The sequence below is a fragment of the Equus przewalskii genome, chromosome X (assembly GCF_037783145.1).
Source record: "Equus przewalskii isolate Varuska chromosome X, EquPr2, whole genome shotgun sequence".
NCBI classification, from domain to species: Eukaryota; Metazoa; Chordata; class Mammalia; order Perissodactyla; family Equidae; genus Equus; species Equus przewalskii.
The window spans coordinates 123,825,496-123,847,330 of NC_091863.1; the positions used below are offsets into that span (position 1 = coordinate 123,825,496).

The window sequence follows — 21,835 nt, forward strand, 5'->3', positions numbered from 1 at the left end:
GTGTCAGAGATCACAGTCCTTGTACCAAAGATTTCCTTGGGATCACATAGCCCTATTGGGCAGGTAACAGTGGGAAAGGATGAAGTTAACAAGTTACTTTGACCTGATTTTCTTCTTTCCCTCTTCTCCTTTCTCCCTGCCTATTTATGCTGCTTAGCAGACCAGAGCAGCTGCCTTAGAGTGATGCAGAAGTTACACGGAGCTCTGAGCACATAGGAGGCACACTGCTCACTGCCAAAGTCCTCTCCCACCCTCAAACACCTCTGCTGATGAGCATGCATAGGGCAGTGAGTGATAAGTTGCATATGACTAGGTCTGACATTCAGGAATTAGTGTCAAAGGTCATTCTTGGCTGCCTTACAGAAGGGAAGCACTGTAATTACATTCAACAAAGAGATGCTAGGTGGGTTCCATTCCCATCCATCATCACTTCCCTTTGTTAGGGAAGCAATCAAAGATGACTCCTCTTGAATGAACCTGGCTTTATAGGCTGTATTTACAGGGCCACAGTCCCTGTAAGTCCCCTGACTCCTTTTATCATGACAAGCTGGGGCAGCAAGGTTCCTTGACCTTTCCCATTCAATACCAGCCATTTCTCCTTGCCCTTGTACTTCCCAGCTCTCTGGGATGGTTCCTTCCCAGAGAGGGTCAGGAAGGAAACTTTTCCACATGCTTCCAGGACCTTGCTCCCCTCTTCTGCACCAGAGGCCTGGTCAGGTGGCTTACGTTTCCTCTGAGGCTTGAGATCTCTATTGACTGGAGGAGGCTCCAGGTTTGCAGGTAGCTCAGGCAGTGGGCTTGAGATGCTTCCTGAGCTCATTGCGATGTACTCATCAGGGCTGCAGTGGGTTCCAAGACCAGAGGCAATGGCCTGGGGGCCCATGGGCACATAGCTGTCTTCGGCACTGGCTGAAGCTGTGGGGTACATTGGGGAGAACCTGCATGGCTGCAAGAGAATAGGTACAGGTTGGGAACCACAGAACAGGCATGGAAACTGCCACAATGGTGGCCGCAACTGCACATAGGGTTTCAGTTACAAATTATCCGAAAATAACTCTGAACTTCCTCAGGAAAGTCAGACAAGCCTCTAACTCAAGCTGTGTCTCTGGACTTATTGTGTGAGGTAGGTGATGACTCTCCTGGATCTGATGCTGGAAGACAGAGAGTTATGAATTTATGCAAATGCTTTAAGTATAATGTGATGTCTTAAGTAGCTACCTCAAGTTGGGCGAGTGTCTGGACCATGAGAACTGACAGGGTCCTTGTAGAATACTAAGTCTAGTAGTTCCCAGACAAGTTCAAGTCTTAAGGGAAAACTGGAAGGGTCCTCAGAGATTCAGAGTGCTGAGTCTCAAAAGACTTCAAGGGAACATATATAGGTCAGGAAATTTGGGGTAAAATTGAGGCTTAAGGGAACTCAAGTGCCAAACTTACCAAATTTAAACTAAGCCGTTTGTCTCGGTGTCTTAAAGATTGGCCTTCTACATCAGCTGCAAGAAATAAGCCAGGGCGGTAAGAAATGCAGGACATTATCACTTGAAACTAGGGTCCAAGTCCCTATGCACCTCAGGGCCCTGTGCTCAGCTCTGGAGAGGCAGAGAAGCATAACACAGCTTCTATACGCAAGGCTTACTGTTAAGTCTAGTTGGGCAATAAGAACACATTCCCCAACAGATGGAAATCAGACCAGATTTTGAAGTTTCTGTATCATGGCTTCAGTTCTCTCTGTGAATTAGGAGGATATATAGCAAGTAACTAACAAATGCTGGTCGCATTTATTACATGAATTTTCTGAGCTTAGAGATGGCTTGTTTGAGATTGGTGACCATGAATTTGTGACCATGATTCTCTGCAGCAGGTACATCCGTGGAGAGAGAGAAAAGTTGGATTAATCCAAGATTAGAAACTTGTCAGACAGATGTGACAAACAGTGTAACATAAAAATTTAGAACAACAGTTGAGTTGAAAGAGATGTCCAGAAGGCAGCAAGATAAATGGGCCTAGACTCACATGAGAGATGATTTTTAGGAATTAGCAGCTTCGAGATGGCAGTCAAAACCATAAGAGTAGATGAGATTGTCTAGGTTGCAAGTTTTGAGAGAAGCTGAACCATAAAACCCTAGAGAATCCCAATATTTGAAGAGCAGGAAGATGAACCCTGGCTCACCCTGAGAAAGAGCAGCCATAGAGAAATGAGGAAAGTCTGGGGGCACCAGGCCCTGAAAGCCTAAGGAAGGAGAGCATGGCCAGCGATGGTGAGTGCTGCTGAGAAGTCCATGGCAATGTGTCCCCCAAGAACTTGGACATGTTAAAAGTCAGGTTGCCTCTGAGAAGTAAACTGAAGAGTCAATATCACCTTAAAGTGAGAGAATAACTCGGCTCAGAAAGATGTGATAGAGATTTATAGAATTAAGAAATATGTACTATAGATGCACATACATGTATGTATGCATGTATATATCTGTGCTTATATGTCTTGAAGGCTGCAGAAGTACTGGTTAAAAGCTGCTCTGGAGTCATACAGTCTAGTTTTAAATTGTTTCTCCACCAGCTATTAGCTGTGTGACACTGCACAAGTTACTTACCCTCTCCGTGTCTCAGTTTCCCAACCTGGAAAATGAGACCAATAATAGAATCTACTTCAGAGCACTGCTGGAAAGGTTAGATGCACTAGCGCATATAAAGGACTTAGAACAGTGCCTGGAACACAGGAAGTACTTAATAAAACCTAGAAATTATTACGGGTGTGGTTAACAAAAAATGTGGGACTTGCTTATGTGAACACAAGCCCCTAACTCCCTCTCCATTAACAGATCCCTACTGAAATAACCAAATAACACAAATATAGAGAAAAACCTGCATCAACATCAGATAGTTTAAGGAGTTTATGATATTGTGAAGATGGTATCAGACTACAGGAAAGCACCAAGAATGGATTCACATCCACACTCCTATAAAAGCGACATCTGGAAAATGAGAGTCACTGCCCAAATCTCACTCTGCTGGACTTCTTCCTATCTCACTGGTTGCTTGTTTAGAGGTTTCTTTTGCTGGTTCCTCCTCTTGACCACAATCTCTAAACGTTGTAGGGTTCCAAGCTCAGTTCTTGGTCATTTTCTCTTCTCTATATCCACTCTCTTGGTGATCTCATCTAGTCCCTTGGATTTACCATCTATATGTTGACAACTCCCAGATTCATAGCTCCAGCCCAGGCCTCTCACTGACCTTCAGACTCCTATTTCTAACAACTTACTTGACATTTCCACTAGGATATATGGCAGGCATCTCAAACTCAACATATCCAAAAACAACTTCCTGATCTCCTCTCTATCTTCCAACTTGCTCCACTTGTTCCTTGTTCCGCATCTCAGTTTCTCAGGCCAAATAACCATGAAATCAACATTGACTCCATTCTTTCTCTACCACACATCCAATGAGTGAGGTTGTATCTTCAAGATATATCAAGCATCCAACCACCTTTAACAAATTCAAAAACTGCTACCCTCATCTCAGTTACCATTATAGCTTGCCTGGATTACTATACTAGTCTTCTAACTGGTTTTCCTGCTTCTACACTTGCTTCCTTTCAGTCTATTCTCAACACAGCAGTGATCCTGTTAAAATGTAAGTCATATCATGTCTCTCTCCTGCTCAATGTGCTGAAATGGCACCGTCTCACTCATAATCAGAGCCCAAGTCCTTAGAATGATCTACAAGGACTCACGTGATCTGACACTCCCAATCTATTCTCCACCCAGGAGCCAGAGTGATGCCTCTCCTTACTCAGTATCCTGCAATGGCCCCATCTCACTCAGAGTCAGAGCCCAATTCTTCAGAGTGGTCTATCAGGACAAATATGATCTTACCCTGCCTTACCTCTCTGTCTTCATCTCCTACAACTCTTCTTACTCTCTGCACTCCAATCATATTGGCCTCACTTTGCTGTTGTTTGAAGACACCAAACTCTTCCCACTTAAGGGCCTTTGCCCTGGTCTTATCCTTTGCCTATAACACTCCTAACCCATATATCAGCATGGCTTGCTCCCTCAGATCCTTCAAGTGTTTTTTCAAATCTTCCCTCTCAATTAAAACTACCCTAATCACCCATTTTAATATTACAACCTTCCCCCCTGCCTGCTCTACTGGTCTCCTTTACCCTGCTCTACCTTTTCTTTTTCCAAAGTACTGTCACCTTCTCACATACCACATAGTTACTATGTTTTTCCAGCTTTATTGAGATATAACTGACATATAACATTGTGTAAATTAAAGGTGTACAACGTATTGATTTGGTGCACTTGTATATTACAAAATGATTACCACTGTAGCATTAGCTAACACCTCCATCACATCACATAATTATCATTTCTGTTTTGTGGTGAGAATATTTAAGAACTACTTAAAAACTTTCAAGGATATAATCTGAATGTTGTGCATTAGACCTCCAGAACTTATTCATCTTCTAGCTGGAAGTTTGGACTCTTTGATCAACATCTCCTGTTTCCTCCACCTCACAGCTCCTGACAACCACCATTCTACTCTGTTTCTGAATTTGGCTTTTTATAGATTCCACATATAAGTGATATCACACTGTATCTTTCTCTGACTTATTTCACTTAGCATATTGCCTTCAAGGTCCATCTGTGGTGTCACAAATGGCAGGATTTCCTTCTTTCTCATGGCTCAGTAATATTCCATTGTATGTACATACCACATCTCCTTTATCCATTCAACCATCGACAGACATTTAGGTTGTTTCCATATTTGGGATGTTGTGAATAATGCTGAAATAAACATGGGAGTGCACATACCTCTTCAAGATCTTGTTTTCATTTCCTTTGGGCATACACCCAAAAGTGGAATAGCTGGATCATATGGTAGTTTTATTTTTAATTTTTTGAGGAATCGTCATACTGTTTTCCATAGTGGCTGCACCAATTTACATTCCTGAGAGTGCACAAGGGTTCCCTTTTCTCCATATCTTTGCCCACACTTGTTATCTCTTATTCCTGATGATAGCCATTCTAACAGGTGTGAGGTGATATCTCATTGTGGTTTTGATTTGCATTTCCCTGATGATTAGCAATGTTGAACATCTTTTCATGTACCTGTTGGTCATTTGTATATCTTCTTTGGAAAAATGTCTATTCAGTTCCTCCGCCCATTTTTTTAAATCAGTTTGTTTGTTTGTTATTGAATTGTATAAATTCTTTAAAGATTTTGGATTTTAATCCCTCATCAGATATATGGTTTGCAAATATTTTCTCCCACTCCACTGATGGCCTTTTCATTTTGTTGATTGTTTCGTTTGCTCTGCAGAAGCTTTTTAGTTTTATGTAGTCCCACCCATTGATTTTTTGCTTTTGCTGCTTGTGCTTTTGGTGTCACGTCCAAAAAGTCATTACCAAGATCAATGTCAAGGAGCTTTTTCCCTATGTTTTCTTCTAGGAGTTTTATGAGTTCAGGTCTTATGTTTAAGTCTTTAATACATTTCAAGCTAATTTTTATTATGGTGTAAGATAGGGGTCCAGTTTCATTTTTCTGCATGTGTTTATCTAGTTTCCTCAAAGCTATTTATTAAGGAGACTATCTTTTCCCTATTGAGTATTCTTGGTTCCCTTGTCAAATATTAGTTGACTATATGGAGAGGGGTTATTTATAGGCTCTCTATTTTGTTCCACTGGTCTGTGTGTCTATTTTTATGCCAGTACCATAATATTTTTATTACTACAGCTTTGTAGCATAGTTTGAAATCAGGAAGTGTGATGCCTCTGCCTTTGTTCTTTTTTCTCAGGATTGATTTGGCTATTCAGGGTCTTTTGTGGTTCCATACAAATTTTAGGATTTTTTTTTTCTATTTCTGTGAAAAATGGCATTGCAATCTTTTTTTTTATTTTTAAAGATTTTATTTTTTCCTTTTTCTCCCCAAAGCCCCCCGGTACATAGTTGTATCCTCTTCATTGTGGGTCCTTCTAGTTGTGGCATGTGGGACGCTGCCTCAGCGTGGTTTGATGAGCAGTGCCATGTCCGCGCCCAGGATTCGAACCAACGAAATACTGGGCCGCCTGCAGCGGAGCGCGTGAACTTAACCACTCGGCCACGGGGCCAGCCCCTGGCATTGCAATCTTGATAGGGATTGCATTGAATCTGTAGATGGTTTGCAGTAGTATGGACATTTTAACAATATTAATTATTCTGATCCATGAACACAGGATATCTTTCCATTTGTTTGTGTCCTCTTCAATTTCTTTCATGAAAGTCTTGTGGTGTTCATGTACATAACTTTTACCTCCTTGGTTAAATTTATTCCAAATTGTTTTATTGTTTTTGATGCTATTGTGAATGGGATTACTTTTTTCAGATATTTAGTTGTTAGTGTATAGAAATGCAACTGATTTCTGTATGTTGATTTTGTATCTTTCAACTTCACTGAATTCATTGATTAGTTCTAACAGTTTTTTGGTAGCGTCTTTAGTATTTTCTATGTATGTGATCATATAATCTACAAATAAGAATAATTTTACTTCATCCTTTCCAATTTGGATGCCTTTTATTTCTTTGTCTTGCCTTATTGCTCTGGCTAAGACTTCTAGTACTATGTTAACTAAGAATGGTGAGAGTGGGCACCCTCATCTTGTTCCGTATCTTAGAGGAAAAGCTTTCAACCTTTCACCATGAGTATGTTAGCTGTCAGTCTGTCATACATATCCTTCATTATGTTGAGAGGTCTGCTCCTTCTACATTCAATTTGTTGAGAGTTTTTATCATGAAAGGATATTGTATATTGTCAAATGCTTTTTCTGCATCTATTGACATGATCATATGACTTTTGTCTTTCATTCTATTATTGTAGTGTATCACATTTATTGATTTGTGTATGTTGAACCATCCTTGCAGGATAAATCCCACTTGATCATGATGTATGATCCTTTTAATGTGCTGTTGAATTCAGTGTGTTAATATTTTGTTGAGGATTTTTTCATCTATATTCATCAGGGACATTGGTCTATAGTTTTCTTTTCTTGTCCTGTCCTATCAGGTAATGCTGGCCTTGAAAAATGAGTTTGGGAGTGTTCTCTCCTTTTCAAATTTTTGTAAGAACTTGAGAAGGATTGGCATTAATTCTTTAAATGTTTGGTAGAATTCACCTGGGAAGCCATCTGGTCTTGAGCTCTTCTTTGTTGGGAGATTTTTGATTACTCCTTTCTTGTCATTGGTCTGTTCGGATATTCTGTTTCATCATGATTCAGTCTTGGTAGGTTGTATGTTTCTAGGAATTTATCCATTTCTTCTCAGCTATTTAATTTGTTGACATATAATTGTTCATAGTAGTCTCTTATGATCCTTTGTATTTATGAGGTATCGGTTGTAATGTCTCCTCTTTCAGTTCTGATTTTATTTATTTGAGTCTTCTTTCTTTTTTTCTAAGTTAGTGTAGCTAAAGGTTTGTCAATTTTGTTTATCTTTTCAAAAAACCAACTCTTAGTTTTGTTGATCTTTTCTATTGTTTTTCTGGTTTCCATTTATTTTTGTTTTGATCTCTGTTATTTCCTTTCTTCTGCCAACTTTGGGCTTAATTTGTTTTTCTTTTTCTAGTTTCTTGATATTTAAAGTTAGGTTGTCTTTTTTTCTTTTTCTTAATACAGACCTTTCTTTTTTCTTTTCTTTTTTTTTTCTGAGGAAGACTAGCCCTGAGCTAACATCTACTGCCAATCCTCCTCTTTTTGCTGAGGAAGCCTGGCCCTGAGCTAACATCCGTGCCCATCTTCCTCTACTTTATATGTGGGATGCCTCCCACAGCACGGCTTGCCAAGCGGTGCCATGTCCACACCTGGGATCCGAACTGGTGAATCCCAGGCCGCCGAAGCAGAATGTGTCAACTTAATTGCTGTGCCACCGGGCCAGCCCTTCTTTTTTCTTAATATAGGTGTTTATCTCTATAAACTTCCCTCATAGAACTGCTTTTGCAGCATCCCATAAGTTTTGGTATGTTATGTTTCCGTTTTCACTTGTTTCCAGATATTTTTTATTTCCTTTTTGATTTCTTTTTTGACCTATTGGTTGTTCAAGAGTGTGTTGTTAAATTTCCACATATTTGGGCATTTTATAATTTTCTTCCTGTTATTGATTTCTTGTTTCATACCATTGTGGTCAGAAAAGACATTTGGTATGATTCCAATCTTCTTAAATTTTCTAAGACTTGCTTTGTGGCCTATCATATGATCTATCCTGGAGAACCTTCTGTGCATGCTTGAGAAGAACATACATTCTGCTGCTGTTGGATGAAATGTTTTATGTCTGTTAAATCCACTTGGTCTAAAGTATGGTTCAAGTCCAAAATTTCCTTTGTTGATTTTCTGTTTGGATGATCTCTCTGTTTTTGAAAGTGGAGTAGTGAAGTCCCCTCCTATTATTGTATTGTCTCTTTCTGTCTCCAGATCTCTTAGTATGTGCTTAATATATTTAAGTGCTCTGATGCTGGGTGCATATATAATTGTTATATCTTCTTGATTAATTGACCCCTTTATCATTATATAATGACATTTTTTGTCTCTTGTTACCATTTTTGTTTTAAAGACTATTTTGTCTGATATAAGCATAACTACCCCTGCCCTCTTTTGGTTCCCACTCACATGGAATATCCTTTGCCATCCCTTCAATTTGAGCATATGTATATCTGTAAAGCTGAAGTGAGTCTCTCGTAGGCAGCATATAGTTGGATCTTGTTTTTTAATCCATTCAAGAACTCTATGCCTTTTGATTGGAGAATTCAATCCATTTACATTTAGAGTAATTATTGATAGGTATGGATTTATTAATGCCATCTTATTGTTTTCTGGCTGTTTTGGATTCCCTTATTTTTAAATTATGTTTTTTGTCTGTTCCCACCATTCTAATATAAAGTCTAGGAAGGAATGGATTATTTTTCCAATTTTTATTTATTTGGAATAGGTTAATGCACTCATATGTTTAAAACTTCAAAAGCAAAAAAAGGCTTTACAGTGAAAACTCTTCTTCCCACCTCACTCCCACAGCCATCCAGTCTCATCTCTGGAGGCAAAAAAAATCACTACTTTCTTGTGTGACTTTAAAAAGTTAATCTGGGGCTGGCCCCGTGGTCGAGTGGTTAAGTTCACACACTCTGCTGCAGGTGGCCCAGTGTTTCGTTGGTTCGAATCCTGGGCGCAGACATGGCACTGCTCATCAAACCACGCTGAGGCAGCGCCCCACATGCCACAACTAGAAGGACCCACAACTAAGAATATACAACTATGTACCAGGGGGCTTTGGGGAGAAGGAAGATAAAATAAAATCTTTAAAAAAAATAAAAAGTTAATCTATGAATATATGTATATTCATATATATATATAAAACAAATAGTAGCATATTATTCTCACTGTTCTGTAACTTGCTTTTTTCACTTAATATCGTGGAGATCAGTGCAGGGAAACACAAAAGAATTTCTTCATTCTTTTATTCACTGGTACTGTTTTCCATTTAACAGATGTACCATAATTTGAGTGTCCCTCTAATATTAGATATCAAGTTTATTTCAAACATTTTGCCTTAAAACATAAGACAGAAATGGATGAAAATATAGAAAAAATGACATAAGAATTGATTGATTGTACTCAGGAAAGAAACTGAAGCAAAAGGTAAAACCATCTCAGAAATGAAGCCTTATTTACAAGATTCCTAGGGGAAAAGAGATTCAAGTTAAAATTTAATAAGTGACATTGAAATAAAAATGTGGTCTGAAAAAAACTAAGAGAATAAAAAAAGAAGAAGTAAAAAGAATCATGGAAAAAGTGGTTGAAATAGAAGATTGGCAAAGAAGTTGCAATATACATTTTATTAGATTCCTCAAAGAAAGAAAAAAAACCAACACTACAGTACTAATATTAAAATTACAATCCAGGGACCAGCCCCGTGGCCGAGTGGCTAAGTTCATGTGCTCTGCTTCGGCAGCCCAGGGTTTCGCTGGTTTGGATCCTGGGCGCGGACATGGCACCATTCATCAGGCCATGCTGAGGTGTCGTCCCACATAGCACCACCAGAGGCACTCTCAGCTAGAATCTACAACTATGTACTGGGAGGTTTGGGGAGAAGAAGAAGGAGGAAAAAAAGAGAAGATTGGCAACAGATGTTAGCACAGGTGCCAATCTCTAAAAAAAGATTATAATCCAAGAAAAGATCCACAAATAAAGTAACACCTGAATCTACATATTGAAAGGGTCCACCAAGTACCTGAAATAACTGAATGGTCAATTCCACCCAGAATCGTAAATTCTATTAAAACAGTTATATTGATAAAAATGACAGAATGAAAATAAACAAACTAAATACCCAGTTCAAAGTGAGAAAAAGAACAAGCGAGAAAACCAAAAGAAATTGCAAAAATAAAGACAAAAGTAGAAAATAATCGAGTACAGAGAAATAGTAGATTTAATTTTAAAAACTAAAAATCTTGGTTTTTTGGGGAACAAAATAAACAAAGGGCAACCCACTAGCCAATCTAATCAATAAAATGGGGGGAGCACAAATATACAAAATAAGAAGTGACTAGAAGGAAACTGTCATTGAAATAGAGGGAATTAAAAGAAACATGAGACAATTCTGCACTCCTCTACGCAAATAAATTTTAAAATCTAGATGAAATGAATAATTTCCTAGGAAAATACAGTATGTTAAAATTGACCCAAATAGGAATGGAAATGTTACAGATACAAATTTCCATAGACTAAAACAGAGTAAGTTACCATGGAGCATCCTCCCAAAAGCCCCAGGACCAGATGGTTTCAACAAAGAATTTTACCAAACCTTCAAAGACCAGACAGTCCCACTGCTACATAAATTGTTCCAGAGCATAGAAAATCAAGGAGAATTTCTAATTCTTTTTATGAAGCAAGTAGAACTTTGGTAGCTAAATCTGATAAAGATAAAATAAATCAGAACATTAAAGACTAATATCAGTTATGATTATCAATGTAAAAATCTTAGATAAAATATTAGCAAACAGAGAGGCAAGACTCCTGGAATGTCTGGCTGAGTGAGAAGATCAGCAAAGCCATTCTCCAAAAAGCAATGATAAAACTGTACGAAATTGTAAAAAAAAAAACAAAACCAACTATTTGAGGACTTCAGAAAATTACCAAAAGCATACAACAAATTGGGAAGCATTTATCCAAGAAAAACTACTGGACATCAGGTAAGAACAGTGAGATTTTGTGGCATTTTAGCTTGGGGTGCTCCCATTCCCCTCACCAGCTCAATCGGAAATAGTTCTGTTAGGGCAGGGCAAGCCATGAAGACCAGTAGCTTTGCTGCCAAAGGGGACTAATTTTATTTGGATCAAAACATACAAAAAATTCCATTCCTATAGGTCTTATCAAAAGCAATAGTGATCTCAGTGACAAACAATCAGGGAGGGCCAACATCACAGCAAGCTTGAGGTCTTAATACTGGTCATGGCAAGCAGTAGACAAGCAGATCAGACAGAAACATAACAGGATGATCCAGGGAAAGAGAAAACCAAAGTGCACCTTAATAAACTATCACACACCCCGGGGGTCTAGAAGACTGTGTGAATGCACAAGTTACACTCACTTAGAAAAAGTCAAAGAGGGCCCAAGTTATCTACTCATCCCTGGAAGAACATGAGGCCTTACCCACATGGAAAGTAAGAGCTGGGGCAGACTTTTAAACGCCTGAACTTCAAATACATTTCCCAGCCCACACAGATACATTGGCAAAATGTGGAATCCTTACTGGCTCAAGCACTTAAGTACATACTCTGACCACTGGCTGATCAGTAAACTATGCTGGCCCAGAAGCAACCCCTAGGAAGCCAGGCATACAAATAAAAGAAAGGAATACAAAAGACAAAAAGTAAGCAGAGACTTCAGCAGCTGCACACTGTGGGCAGAGGTAGACTTCACAGAATCAGTCTAGGCAAGTCACTAAACAAACAGCAGAATAAAAAATCCTAGGTGGGATCAGAATTCAGAGTTGCTACAATATATTATCTAAAATATCCAGTTTTCAACAAAAATTAAAACATATGCAAAGAAACAGAAAAATATGATCCATACACAGGGAAAAAAGCAGTCAATAAAAACTGCCTCTGAAAAGTTTTAGATGTTGGAATTAGCAGAAAAAGACTTCAAAACTGCTATCATAAGTATATTCAAAGAATAAAAGGGAACCATATTCAAAGAAAGTATGATAACAATGATTCAATAAAAAGACAGAGATTGCAAAAAAGAAGCAGATGGAATTTTGGAGTTGAAAATTACAATAACTGAAATGAAGACTTCACTAAAGGGTCTCAACAGAAGATTTCAGCTAACAGAAGAATCAATGAATTCAAAATAGATCAATAGAAATTGTCCAATCTGAAAAAAAGAAAAAGAATGAAGAAAAATTAACAAAGCTTCAAAGACTTGTCACTATCAAGCATACTAACATACATGTAATTAGAGTCTCACAAGAAGAGGAGAAAGAAAAGGAGGCATAAAAAATTCCTGAAGAAATAATGACTGAACATTTCCCAAACTTGATGAAAAACATTAATCTACACATCCAAGAAACTCAAAAAATTTATCTTGTGTAAGATAAACACAAACATATCAATACCTAGACACATCATAGTCAAATTGTTGAAATCAAAGGCAAAGAGAAAATCTTGAATGCAGTAAGAGAAAACCAATTCATTGAATACAAGAGAACCACAATAAGATTAATAGCAGACTACTCATCAAAAATGAGGGGAGGCCAGAAGATAGTGGAATTATATATTCAAAATGCTGAAAGAAAAAAAATCTGTCAAACAAGAATTCTACATCTAGCAAAACTGTATTTCAAAAATGAATGTGAAATAAAAACATTCCTGGATAAACAAAGATTGAGAGAATTTATTGTCAGCAGACCTTCCTTACAAGAAATACTAAAAGAAGTCTCTCATACAGGCTACAAGGAAGTGATGTCATATGGTAATGCAAATCCTCACCAAGAAGCAAAGGTCAGCAATAAAGAGAATCATATAGATAAATATAAAAGACACTGGAAGAATAATTTTTTTTTTATTTTTTTTTTTGGAAGAATAAATTTTTATCTTTTCTTCTCTTAACTGATTTAAAAGACAACTACATAAAACAATAAATATAAAACTGTATTTTTTGGCCTATAAAATATAAAGATGTAATATATTTTATAATAGCACAAAGGAGTAAAGAATGGAGCTATATTGGAGCAAGGTAATGACAACAGATTGTAACTCAAAGCCATGGTAAGAAATAAAGAACATTAGAATGGCAAACATGTGAGTTAATATAGAAGATTCTATAAATAAACTTTTTCTTTGTGTATAATATGCATGTTAACATATTTTCAAAAGCGTTTGAGAGTAAGTTGCAGTAATCAGAAATCTTCACTCCAAAATATTTCAGCATCTATCTCCTAGGAATAAGGACATTCTTTTATATTAGCACAGTGCTTTAATCAAATTCAGCAAATTTGACATTGATATAGCACTATTATCTAATATACATAGAGAACCATCTGATTCTTTTTTACAAATATGAGCCATTCCATTGAATGGATGTAGAATAATTTATTTAACCAGTTCTCTATTGATGAACATTTGGGTTAATTCCAATCTTTTCTTTTACAAATAATTTTTCAATCATGAACCATGTACATACATCATTTATACATGAATAAGCACTTTGTAGCCAAGATTACCCTTCATGGGAGTTGGATCAATTTATACCATCTATCAAAATTACTATACAGTCCATATTCAAACACTGCTGCTGTCCCAGTACTGCCCTTAATAGCAACAGTAGGCTAAATTCCTGGAAGTGAAATTGCTGGATCAAAAGCTATAGTATTTGTACCAATGTAAAAAAAATCATCAAGATATATTCTTAAGATGAAAAACAATGGACAGAATGGAGTGTGAGAATGCTACTATTTGCATTAAAATGCAGACTATATAGCTATATTTTCTTGAATATCTAGAAATTTTTCTGGAAGGATATGGGTGGTTGGAAAAGAGCAAACAGGAGACAGAGGTACAAAAAAGATTTTTCATTGTACATCTTTTTTGGAGGAGGAGGAGGAGGAGGAATTGGGGATAGGGTTTGAAGCTAGAAGGGCCCTCAATTGGATAAGTCACTGTGCTTATCAGAGCCTCAGTTTCCCCACCCATGAACATTAGAAAAGGAAAGCAAAATATGGAACACTTCATGAACTTGCATGTCATCCCTCTGCAGGGAACATGCTAATCTTTTCTTTATCTTTCCAATCTTAGTACATATGCTGCTGAAGTGGACTCTGTGTACCTTTTTAGAATTATGATTTTGAAATATAAATATATATTCCTATAAAATTAATGAAATTTGAATTCAAAATATGACTTATACATGGGGCTGGCCCAGTGACACAGCAGTTAAATTTGCACGTTATGCTTCAGAGGCCTGGGGTTTGCCAGTTTGGATCCTGGGTGCAGACCTACGCACCGCTTGTCAACCATGCTGTGGTAGGCATATAAAGTAGAGGAAGATGGCACAGATATTAGCTCAGGGCCAGTCTTCCTCATCAAAAAGAGGAGGATTGGTGGCAGATGTTAGCTCAGGGCTAATCTTCCTCAAAAAGAAATGTATTAAAAAAATATGAGTTATACAGTAGATTAGGTAGAGTTGAAGAAAGACTTCAAAAACTGAAAGAAATTACTGGGATTCAGGGAAATGAGATGAAAAATGTAAAAGAGAATATAAGAAACATGCAAGATAAAGTAGGATGTCTAAAATACATATAATTGGGGTTTCAGAGGAAAAATAGGGACAATGGAGAAGAGGCAACATTTGAATACATAATAGCTTAGATTTTTCTAGAAATGTTGAAAGACACTGGTCTTCAAATTCAGGAAACCCAGTGAATCCCAAGATAAATAAAAAGGAAAAAATTACAGGACAATCTCTCTCAGAAACATAGATCAAAAAACAAATTCAAAACAAAATATGAGCAAAACAAATCTAATATTTTATAAAAAGGATACCCCTCATGATGAAGTTGAGTTTACTTCAGGAATGCAAGGTTGGTTTAGCGTTCAAAAATCAATCAATGAACTTCTTCACATTAACAGGATGAAGGAGAAAAAGCATACGATCATAAAATGTTTCAATAAATTCAATATCCATTCATGATTAAAAAAATAACACTTAGCGAAGTAGGAATATCAGAAAATGCCCTCAATCTAATGAATGGTATCTACAAAAATCTACTGCAAACCACAATATAATGGTGAAATGTTGGAAGCTTTCCATCTGAGATCAGGAATAAGACAAGGATACCTGTTATCACTACTATTCAACAATGTCCTGAACTTCCTAGCCCAACCAGTGACCTAAGAAAAAGTAAGTGAAAGATATAAGTGTTATAAAAGAAGAAACAAAGTTATTATTAGCATTTGCATGTGATATGATTGTACAGGAAGAAAATGCAAAATAATCTATAGTTCAGAAAAGCTAGATACAAAATTAAAATAGAAAATGAATTTAATTTTATACAACAAAAAAGTTATTAAAATAAAATACCACTGACAGTAACACAAAAAATAATGAATACATTAATAAGAGATACACAAGGCTTCACTAAAAACCATAAAACATTATAGACAGAAATCAAATAAGATCTACATAAATGGAAAGATATTTTCTGTTCACGAATTGGAAACTCAACATTGTAAGGATGTCAAATCTTCACAAATTGATCTATAGATACAATGCAATCCTCCTCAAATTCCAAATATTTTTGTATATGTATGTCTGGAATCTGACCGGCTGACTTTAAAATTGGCCTACAATGGGCATGGCACTCTTAAAGAACAAGTGGGAGGACTTCCTCTACTGGATATCAAGATAGAAAAGTACAATAATTCCAACAGTGTGGCATTGGTGCAGGCTGGAACAGGGGGCCCAACGGGAGAGAAAGCAGAGCTGAGACGCAGACCCCCACCTACACAGACAGTTCATTTATGACAGAGGGAGCACTGGAGGACCTTGGGAACCTGACACCTTTCCAATCAAGGGTTCCTGGTCACTGGATAGAGATCCACATGGACAGTAATGAACCTTGACCCCACTCTGCCGCCACACACAAACATTGATTCCAGGTGGACCTCAATGGGGAAGGCAGAGCAATCGATTTGACCTGTTCCCTCTGCTTTATCAGATCATTTTGCTTCTGTCTACCACTGCTGTTTGGCTCTCTGTTTCATGGTCAAAACCCATATTTTAATGAGTTTTAGCCTTTGTTTGCCTTCGTGTAAAAGAACACAACCTAATTGTTTTATGTCTGTCTTGAAATTTTAAATTATTTCAACTTTTTTGTTCTTCAATTTGAGACTTTTAATTCATTTTCATATTCTATTATTCTACTGGTTTTATTCATTTCACTTTCCAAAATCTGCTTACCTCCTCTCTCAGTTTTCCCTTTTTGTCCACTGTTCACACATGTTAGCACATTAAGACCTTTGTGTAATCAGCATATATTCAGTTCATGGAGGTTGTCAGAAGGAAGTAACACATGTAATGGTGACATCACTAGGGACATTGGGGGGGGTCTTTGCCAGAGTGACTTAGTTCCTCAGTCAGAATGAGAGATGTATACAAATTGAAATGAGTTTGCATTCCTCAAGCTTCCATTATTCCTTTAAAACATGGCTTTATCAGTAGCAGTGTCGGAGTGATTATACTTGGATAGAGAGAGCAAGAGAGAGAGAGAAAGAAAGCAAGGCAACCTCATGAGAATAAACGGCTTTACAGTTAGAATTTGGAAAGAACATGTCAGCTGGGATAATGAATGATGCTGACTCCAAGCAAACACCAGGACTTTAGTCTCAGGTGGGGAGCCCACCACATGGGCAGGGGCATGGCTGAGGGACTAGGGCTCTGACTTCTTTCAGCATTTACAGGGACCCAAGTATCTCCTGGTGACCAGATTCAAAGGAGAGGGTGGACCCTGGGAGCAGGAGAGTTCCTAGCATTCAGGCTATGTGCTTCCACCAAGGGCCTGGCCCCACTGGGATACTGAACCAGCTTGAGCAAGGGACACTGAGCCACGTCCTCACATGAACGCAAGGAGGGGAGAGGAGCCAAGCTTCTCTCTGGACCCGAATGTTAACATCCAAAGCTTACCTTTCCAGGTTCTCATGTGATCTAAACCAGAGAGGGAGATTCTTCTTGGTACCATAGCGCTGTCTGCCTTTTTGACGTTGCTGTGCCCACTCCATAGGAGCTGCTCCTCTTGGCGCCGTTCAGAGAGATGGCTTGGCTTAGGGGGTCGGGGAGGTGGTGTGTTGGACATAATGTCTACTTCTTTTACCCCATAGGACAAGGAACCTTGGTTTTTATCTACCTGAATGGTGGAATTTAAGGAAGTTTGCAGCAATGGTGAAGAAAAGTGGTCCCTGGATGGCCCATTAATATCTCTACTCCAGATTAGGGCAGCCTGAGCCCTCGTGGAAGGCACCTCCTGAGATCCATTCCCATGGCGTGAGGGGTGGACCAAGTTACTAGAGGGCAGCGGCTGCAGACAGTCGACAAAAACATCATCGAATGAAGTCTGTTCCAATGAGCGGTCTGAGTTTGACCAGCTATCACATCTGGTGGGTAGACTGAGGGAAGAAAAGCATGTAAATTTGACTGAAATGTAGCAAGTCCCTGGCAGCCATAGCTGGTACCACAGCAACACTACCACTATACCCTTTGCAGAAGTCTGAAGAAGAAAGTCATCCTTCCACCATAAAAACCCATGTTGGCCTCACTCCCATCCCTTTAATAGTACCTTTTATTTTACTTGTATAGCCACGTTCTCTCTACAACTCTGTTACACCAACCCCTTGAGACAGGAAAAAATAGTTTGTTGACTTTTTTCATACTATAAAAGTCAGATGCATATGAAAATGCAAGGTTAGAAATGAAAGCCACAATGCTGAAATATATGACTCATTTTGTTTAGTATATTGCGTGCTTCAACCTTCACAGTGGTTAATAGTGATCTGTCCCCACCTTGGCAGCAGCGGAAGAGAAGTGAGGGCAGATACGCCCACTGGAAGATGCTATGGCTAAATGGACTGATTTGGTCAAGCACACCGAGCATATCTCAGTGACAGACCCCGCGAGAGGAGACAGTGTGGGTTCTGTAAACAGAGGGGAGCCAGCTCAGAGACAGTCGTGCACAGAAGCATACCTGGCATGGTGCAGTCTTCCAGTCTCACAGTTGGACAGAATCAGATAATCAGGAAGGAAGAGAAACTCTGACTCACTTCTGGTTTCCTCAGTGGCTATGGTACTAGTGCTTGGGTCATCTCTTGGCAAGGAGGAGCTGACAGCATGGGCCATGTGAAGGGAGGAGGGCAGGTGAGAGAGGCTCTCCATGGAATCTGCTGGAGGAATAATTTCCCAGGTTAACACTCACTCACAATTTCTCAAACAGCATCTAAGAAGCCAAATAGAAGACGCAAATCACAGCTGGTGTTTGTACTGATGGAGGAGACAATTTCCTCAAGCTATAAACAATGTCTGGGAAAGAAGGCCAATGTTCCAAGAGTGAAGTGTTGAATCAATTAAGAGTAAAAAAAAATCAACAAAAAAAAACAAGCATTCTTGGCCAAAATATCTGCAGTTAGAAAGTCTACACACAGCTTCTTTATGGCCCTCAGCCACAGCCCTGCATCACTGTTTATTCACTCAACAAATATACATATACACACACACATATATTTATGCATAACAAATATATGTCTATACTTACATATGCATTTATGCATATATGTATGTATGCATATAGAGATACATATGTCTATTTATGTCTATATAGAATACCTACTATTGTAGCTATTATGTACCTGGAACTGTTCTAATTCTGCCTTTGCTGGAGTTTACAGCCCACCAGAGGAGACGGACGAGTAACACATAGATAAAGAATACTGTTAATGACACATAAGGAAAAGGAAGGAAAGAAACAGGGTGTTGTGATGGCTGGTAAAGCCCACATTTCTCATGGAACACAACATTCAGAAACTCCCAATGAATAGCCTGGTTTTATTTCTCCTTTGAACCAAGTCGGGAGGAGTTCAGGATTCCTGTATCATCTAGCTGTTGTGACCTTGGGCAAGTTAAATGCCTGCTGCAAGTTTCCTTCTCTGTAAAGTGGAGATGCTAACAGTACATATGCCACAGAATCGGTCTGGGGATAAGGCAAGCTAATACGCAAAAGCATTTAACAGAGCTCCTGGTCAGAGTACTCAGGCATGATGTGTTGACTATCTGTGGTTGCTGGAGACAGAACCAAACACTGTATGTGAAAAGCCACAAGAAAGCACTTTGGACATGGTTCTCAGATGAAGAGAACTCTGTCCTTACTCTGCTCTTCCTAAAAACTGAGGGGGCCTACAGGGAACAAAAGAGGTCATGGGGGGTTTCTGGCTTCCTCCAACTTCACCCCAGGGCTTTCTGTTTTCTGCCTGGTACCTTACTCATTCTCATTCCTTTTCAGATATTGGGAAACATGTTATGTATTTATGTTTTAGGATAATTCTTGGATGAGGAAAGAAACAGAGGACACACATAACATGACACAGGAATACATATCTAGTTTGGGCTGAAGGTAGGGACTAAGGTGGTGAAGAGTGAGAGGCAAGGCTGGAGAGTTGCTTGGGGAGGCTCTGCTTGTTTGCATAGTATTGGACTCTCGCCAGGACAGATTCACTGCAACTTTGCAACAAGTTTCGTAGTTTGTAGCAATGATAAAGAATTTCCCACCATTTCATTTCCTTTTATTTGTGTGCTCTCAAAGTTCAGCAATGTGACTGAGTAGCTTCACTTAATAAGCTTCCCTGGTGTATGAGAAGGAAAGGACTTTGTCCTTAGGAAGCGCTCTCTCAAGTGCCTGTCCTGGAGAGAGATGCAACTCTGACTCTCTACCACCACCTAGCGTTATAATGTGGATATTTCAGTGGCAGAGAACAAGCAGTAATGGTGGAAATGTTGAAGCAACTGTAGGCCATGGGATTTAGGGGTAAGATTTTTGTCTACTAAAGGAAATCAGATTCAAAGTCCCATAGTTTGAAGGTCAGGGCATGGTGCGATGATGCTAGAGTCTCAACAACAAAATTTGTGAAGGGGAGTGAATTGTCACCCTGGGTGCATTAACCCTGGTATATTAAAATGGGCAGTGTGTGTGTGTTTGTGTGTGCACGCGCGCATGCGTGTGTGTACGTGTATGAAAGAGAGAGAGCAAGAGTGAGAGTGAGAGAGAAAGGAAGAGGGAGAAAGAGCCCCATGGGTCATTTGCTCCCACTGCCCAGAAACGGCCCAGAGCAAACTTAGGGTAATTTCCCTTGCAGAGACTTGAGCCAATTGGAGACATGAAGAATTCTTCCATGCCTATGACAAGTAGCCAAGTTCTGTCTTTCTGTCATCTAGTGCTGAACAACCCAATAGGCAACAGAAAAGCTGAAATTCCATGAATTTTTGAAAAACGGTGATATTTAATATTTCTAGGAAATCAGCAGCAGGATGCGTTCTCTGTGGCTGATGAGGGCAAGGGCACAGAACAGCCTTGAAGCCATTGAAGTCACCTGTAAATCTCCATGTGTGGCACATTCGGACCTGAAACCTCAAACCAGGTGAAAGGGAGCAATTTCTGGTACTGGACTTGGTGGGAACAGTTCTGATGTAAATTAGCCTGCCAAAACACCCTTGGGAGGCAGGAGTGGCACCTTGAACAGTTTTCCCATGCAGCATCCCGGGCCACCCCTTAGCACACAGCAGCTCCAACTCTGTTCTCACCTGCACCATCCTCCAGGTGGCTGAGGTTGCAGACCTGACTGATGCTGTGCACCCACACCTGCATTTCCTCCTCAGTCTTGGCCACTAGATAGAATGTACGAGAAGTAGTCTTGACAATGAACACAAAATTATTCTGAAATTCCTTGCGAACAAAGCCAGGGCCCGCATGCTTGCACACTGCACATTCGCTGAGGTCTATCACGCGGATGGGCTTGCTTGAGTGCTTGTTCCTGTAGTACTCCAAGACGTCGGGGTTGCCGCTCATGCGGCCGCGCCGCAGGACAAACCAGCGCTTGCGCCAGGCCTGCAGAGAGGCAATTCAACAAGGGGTTACTGGACCAATTGCTCTCGTTTCTCAGACTCTGCCAAGAACCTATTTCATGACAAGGACAGCAGAAAAGAAGTAAATCAGCCAATCTAACAGTGAAGCACAAAGTCCCTCCAGCTTTGGATTAAAGGACTAGTGCACCATCTTCAAGTATTTAAAGACTGGGCCATTATTGAGGAGTGTAGTAATGAGATTCACACCCAGAGGCCGCAGGACCAGAATTATGCAATTATCACAATCGATGCAGCAAAGGCATGTGATACAAATTAATTTATACTCGGGCCTTAAAAAAAAAATCTTAGCAATGAAGAACAAGGAAGCTTTCTTACCACTGTCTATCTTAATCCAAAAGCCAACATCATACATTAAAATCAGGTGCAAATCACAAGTGCCCGCCATTGTCAGTATCATTTAACGCTGTTGTTTAACTTCTAGAGAACTGCTCAAGAAGAAAAGAAAAATCATCTACATTGGAGAAGAGAGAGGATTATCATTAACTGAAGTTGATATGACTGTCTTTCTATAAAACTCCCCAAGAGGGAGAGCTCTGGGGTCAAGGGATTTTTTTTTAAAGATGGAAGACACTTAGGCATTCACCCTCTAAGTAACAGTGCTTCTCAACCAGGCATTGAGATGCCCTAGGGGGACT

The 21,835-nt window shown here is 39.2% G+C and overlaps 1 protein-coding gene and 1 non-coding gene across 8 annotated transcripts in view; both read right to left on the bottom strand.

The window, feature by feature from the left end:
• GAB3 (GRB2 associated binding protein 3) overlaps nucleotides 1–21,835 on the bottom strand; it is a 99,398-nt gene that overhangs the window by 39,845 nt on the left and 37,718 nt on the right. For 4 of the 7 annotated variants that reach the window (XM_070604640.1, XM_070604647.1, XM_070604643.1 and 1 more), the window contains exons 2-6: nucleotides 20,859–21,162; nucleotides 18,256–18,451; nucleotides 17,202–17,680; nucleotides 1,435–1,490; nucleotides 727–946 (exon numbers count right to left, since the gene is read on the bottom strand). In XM_070604640.1, coding sequence (XP_070460741.1) covers nucleotides 727–946; nucleotides 1,435–1,490; nucleotides 17,202–17,680; nucleotides 18,256–18,451; nucleotides 20,859–21,162 — 1,255 coding nt within the window. Of the gene's footprint in view, nucleotides 1–726; nucleotides 947–1,434; nucleotides 1,491–17,201; nucleotides 17,681–18,255; nucleotides 18,452–20,858; nucleotides 21,163–21,515; nucleotides 21,626–21,835 lie in introns of all 7 variants that reach the window. The other 3 variants (XM_070604644.1, XM_070604641.1, XM_070604646.1) reach the window with 2 other exon arrangements.
• LOC139081229 (U6 spliceosomal RNA) lies at nucleotides 14,232–14,336 on the bottom strand. The gene has a single exon (XR_011536352.1). It is a non-coding gene; the product is annotated as a U6 spliceosomal RNA (small nuclear RNA).